The 4,968-nt window shown below is 32.2% G+C and overlaps 1 protein-coding gene across 1 annotated transcript; it reads right to left on the bottom strand.

The window, feature by feature from the left end:
• Positions 1–2,260: 2,260 nt before the first annotated feature.
• On the bottom strand, positions 2,261–4,471 carry LOC143349970 (uncharacterized). Its single transcript, XM_076781661.1, has 2 exons — positions 2,691–4,471; positions 2,261–2,593 (listed from the first exon to the last, which is right to left on the bottom strand). The coding sequence occupies exons 1-2, from the start codon at positions 3,079–3,081 to the stop codon at positions 2,577–2,579; spliced, it is 408 nt and encodes a 135-aa protein (XP_076637776.1). The 5' UTR covers positions 3,082–4,471; the 3' UTR covers positions 2,261–2,576.
• Positions 4,472–4,968: the final 497 nt, after the last annotated feature.

A 4,968-nucleotide genomic window follows, 5' to 3' on the forward strand; every position in this document is an offset into this window, starting at 1 on the left:
CCAATTAGATAAATTATTTATAATTTTTAAAATGAACATAGCAACGATGGTCACTAGTTTCTATCTGTGAACCTGTCAAAAAATCTACTTGACCTTACTTTTTTACTGTAACTTTTTATAATAACTGTTAAAATACTGTTTATATTATTTATTATAATGAATCTTGTTACAAAACAAACACACTTATTTTCCATTGTGAAAAGAAAACTTAAAAACTAAAAGAACATTCCTCGACGTGTGCTTCTTTCATACACACACACCACACTACCCCTCTTATCTGAAACGGTAAACTCCTAAACACTAAAGAAACTAACGAATTTTAAGTCATATTTCTAACACGCCTTCTTGACTTAAAATTTATCAAAACAACAACAAAAATTTTGTCTTTCCTAACGATTTAGTCAGTATATCTGCAATTTGATCGTCCGTAGTCACACTTATTAGTCCCTTTTTTTCATAATCATAAACAAAATTATAACTTATATCTATATGCTTGGAATTTTTTGAAAATTTTCCATTTTTTGATAAGGCTATCGCTCCACTATTGTCTTCATATATTTTTACCGGATTGTCATTCTTCACGTCAAAAACAGATAAAATGCCCTTAATTGGAATGATTTCTTCTACACAATCAGCAAGAGCGTAGTATTCAGCATGCGTTGAGGCTCTGGAGACAATTTTTTGTTTTTGCGATTTCCATAGTACCACATTTCCAAAAACTCGTATGATTATCCCTGTAGTCGATTTTCTGTCCGTAGTGTCTGCAGCCCAATCAGCGTCAACAAATGCATCCATTATTTCCTGAGTAGTTGAGTTATAAACAAGATTTATGGAACGAGTGTGATACAAGTATTTTAAAACACGTGTGCTGTCATAGCTATTTTGGAATCGACTTAGGTAATTGACCGCAAATGAAATGTCTGGGCGAGTACCATTTGCAATATACAATAATGCTCCAATTAAATTCCTATATTTCAGTTCTTCATCCACTATATCAGCAGGTTCAATTTTTCGATTCATTTCCATAGGTGTATCGAACCTTTTACTATTTATTATTCCGTACTTATGACTAAGATTTTCAATATATTTTTCTTGATTCAAGTATATTTCCTCTTTACTTTGGTTACGTTGTACTTCAATTCCCAAGTATTGCTTTATTTGTCCCAAGTCTTTCATGCGAAATCGTTTATTAAGCATGATCTTAACTTCATCTATAGCCATTTCATTTATACCACTGATTAATATATCATCCACATATAAAATAATATATATTTTTGTGTCGTTTATCTCTCCAGTATACAGACAGTAATCATAATCAGATCTTTTAAAATGCAAGCTTATCATGTAATTATGAAAACAATCATACCAGTCACGTGGACTTTCTCTCAATCCATAAAGCGCCTTCTTAAGTAAACAAACCTTATCTGACTGTATATTACTACCATCAGGAGGGTAGATGTAAACTTCAGACTTGATATTTCCGTTTAAAAAAGCTGTTTGAACATCCATTTGTTCTATTTTTAAATTTTTAACACATGCAATTGACAGCAACACCTTTAGCGTGCTCATTCTTGCAACCGGTGAATAAACTTCTTCATCGCTTTGGTACAACTGTTGGAAATGCGACTTTGGCGACAATGCGCGCTTTGTATACTCCATCTGTCTTAATTCTATATATCCACTTTACTTCAATTATTTTCTTATTTATTGGAACGTTGACCAAATCCCATGTGTCGTTTTCTTTTAAACCATCAAGTTCTTGTTTCATAGCCGCTTTCCATTTTCTTGACTCTTCGCAGTTCAATGGTTCTTGGTAGTTTTCAGGTATCAAAGCATTGCAATAGTTTGTATATACGACATGATCATCAAATTTCACAACATTTCACACATTATGTTACGCTTGGGGCGTGTATCTTATTTAACTTCCTCGGTTTTGCTGCATTGATCATCGTCAGTTTTATTTTCTTTTATTTTCAAAACTCTTTCTTCTTCTTCTTCTTCTTCTTCTTCTTCTTCTTTTGGCGTTTCCCCTTCGTATTTTTCTTCGTTATCAGTATTTCTATAAATGGTATATCTTGCACGTGACGACTTACAACTATTTTGTCATTAACCAATATCTTATATCCGGTATCTGTATACCCTATTAATATTAATTCCTTTTTCGGCCTTTGGATTTGGCTTTGAATATCTGCATGCCTCGGGAATTCGTACAAAAGCAGTGCTTCCATATAAGTGTAAGTTTGAAACATCAGCCCTTTTATTAAAAAATATTTCATATGGTGTTTTTCTTATTCTTGTGTTTGCTAATAGGCGATTTCCAATGTAGGCAGCCGTGTAAATACATTCTGGCCAATAAAACTTGTCGACATTTGCCTCTGACAGCAAGCAGCGTGCACGATCCATTATCGTTCTGTTGTGCCTTTCGGCGACTCCGTTCAATTCGTGTGTGTATGCTGGTCCTGGTTTCAAATAAATACCTTCTCGTTTCGCTAATTCATCAAAGTTTTTGTTAAGATATGATTCTCTTCCATTGTCACATCGAATTTCTTTAATACTTTTTCCAGTTTGATTTTTTACTAATTTCCTAATATACCTAATGAAGCAATAAAAAACATCACTTTTTTGTTTTATGCAATACACAACAGCAATTTTACTGAAATCATCTATAAAAGACACAAAGTATTTCTCACCATTATGACCTGTCTGAGTTATTGGACCATGGACATCTGTATGGACTATTTGTAACAAATCATTTGCTCTTGTACGTTTGTTTTTAAATTTCAAATTTGTCATTTTATTCTCCGGACAAACTTCGCATTTTATAATTTCGTTTTCGAGTTTCACCGGTGTTCCATTTAGCAGCTGAGCTTCACACAAATATTTTAAATCTCTAAAATTTGTGTGACAAAGTATATATCTATGCCATTTTTCTATATTTGAAATTCCCATTGAACTAGTGTACGTACTTGTTTTCTTATTCTCAAGTCTGGCAACTTCTCCATTTAATTCAAAGAGTTTATTTCTTTTAACAGCAATAGCAATGAGTTTTTCTTTCGAATTACAAATTTTATTGTAATTCATTGTCTTTCTCAAACATTATTTTTAATTGTTTTGATTTACAAATACAAGAGACACTTAGTAAGTTTTGTTTCATTTCTGGTACATACTATACACACTTTTAATCTTTATTTCCTCCGACTTATCATTAATGTTAATCATTACATTACCAATTTTTCCAGATATTAGTTTAAAACCATCACCAACTTTAATATCAACCGGGTTTTGTAGATTTTTGGATTCATAAAAGTACTCATCTGTGTTTATTATGTGATCTGAGCAACCACTATCTAGTAGCCATTTAATATTTCTACTTCTTCTATTTTGCTACTTTTCATTACTTCAACCTTGAATGAATTGTAATTTCTACTGTCATCTAGACTCGAATTTCCAGCCACTTTTGTATCGTGTCTATTTTGTATATGTTTGAAAAGGTTGCCTTTTGTAATAATTATTAAAGTTTTCTGGGCAGTAACGTTGGATGTGCCCTGACTTATTACACTTGTAACATACCGCTTCAGTAGTCGTTGCACTGCTATGCTGATTACCTTTTGAATTGAGATAGTTGTTCTGATTGCGTTGTACGTGTCGAAACCTATGACCTCTAGGATTTTTAGTTAAATTTGAACTAAACGTGCGAGTGTAATTTCTGCTGTACTCACTACTACTTTTACCGTTTCTCTTTTGATACTCTAACAGTAATTTAGATTTTACATACTCAATTGTTTTCTCCTTCGTTGGCAGTGCATCAATAATATCAACAATACGTGAGAAGTTAACGTTAATAACAGATAATTCAATTTATCCTCTTCATTCACAGTCTCACCAGTATTTTTGAGCCTATTTATATGCGTTTCAAATTCGTTAAAGAAGTCACTTGGATTTTCACCTTCTTTCATTTTTAATTCTAACAATCTTCTTTTACACAATAGCTTTACTGCACTGTTTTTAACTAGATAAATTTCGTCAAGCTTTGCAATCATATTTTTCGCAGTCGTTTCTGATATTATTAATTCTAACTGAATGTTTGAAATACTGTTTACGATGTAACTTTTTGCTTTAATTTCTTTTTTATTCCAATCTTCGACTCTTATTTCAGCCGGTCTTTCATCATGTAGAATAACCTCGTTACAGTCTTTCATTTCTAAAAATAAATTTAGCCTGAATTTCCAGTTCCATAAAATATTTGTAACATGAAATCGTCCTTTTTTTCACTTGCCATGCTTCTATCTTAGGTTATCTTCCTTTCACAACTAAATTTCTTTTCTTTACTGTTAACGAACAAACCACGGACCTCTGCTACCATGTTAAAATACTGTTTATATTATTTATTATAATGAATCTTGTTACAAAACAAACACACTTATTTTCCATTGTGAAAAGAAAACTTAAAAACTAAAAGAACATTTCTCGACGTGTGCTTCTTTCACACACACACACGCGCGCGCGCGCACACACACACTCCTAAACACTAAAGAAACTAACGAATTTTAAGTCATATTTCTAACAATAACAGTAACAGTTTATAAAAAAAATAACGAATTTCCACAGATGCATAGAAATGCATATCAATAATGTACTGAATTAGGCGAATCGAATAATGTATAACTCACCCCGATCCGTTACTAGGAATGTTCCATAACTTTTCAACAAAGTCTAAAATTTTTCCCAAGGGTGAATACCTATACACTGTATAGATATCCTGTTTCCTTCAACCGAACGACACGTGTCCCTAAAAAATATATTTATAAAGTAAGTCGGTCAAGTAGGAAGAATATTCAGATATTTAAGAATACGAATGTATTGGTAAAAATATCCATTCCTCTTACCTTTATGTCCTGTGTATTGGATAATATAGATTTACATACTTTTACCGCTGAATTCGAAATTCTGAACTAAACATAGGTACAG

This window comes from Colletes latitarsis, chromosome 14 (assembly GCF_051014445.1).
Source record: "Colletes latitarsis isolate SP2378_abdomen chromosome 14, iyColLati1, whole genome shotgun sequence".
NCBI classification, from domain to species: domain Eukaryota; kingdom Metazoa; phylum Arthropoda; class Insecta; order Hymenoptera; family Colletidae; genus Colletes; species Colletes latitarsis.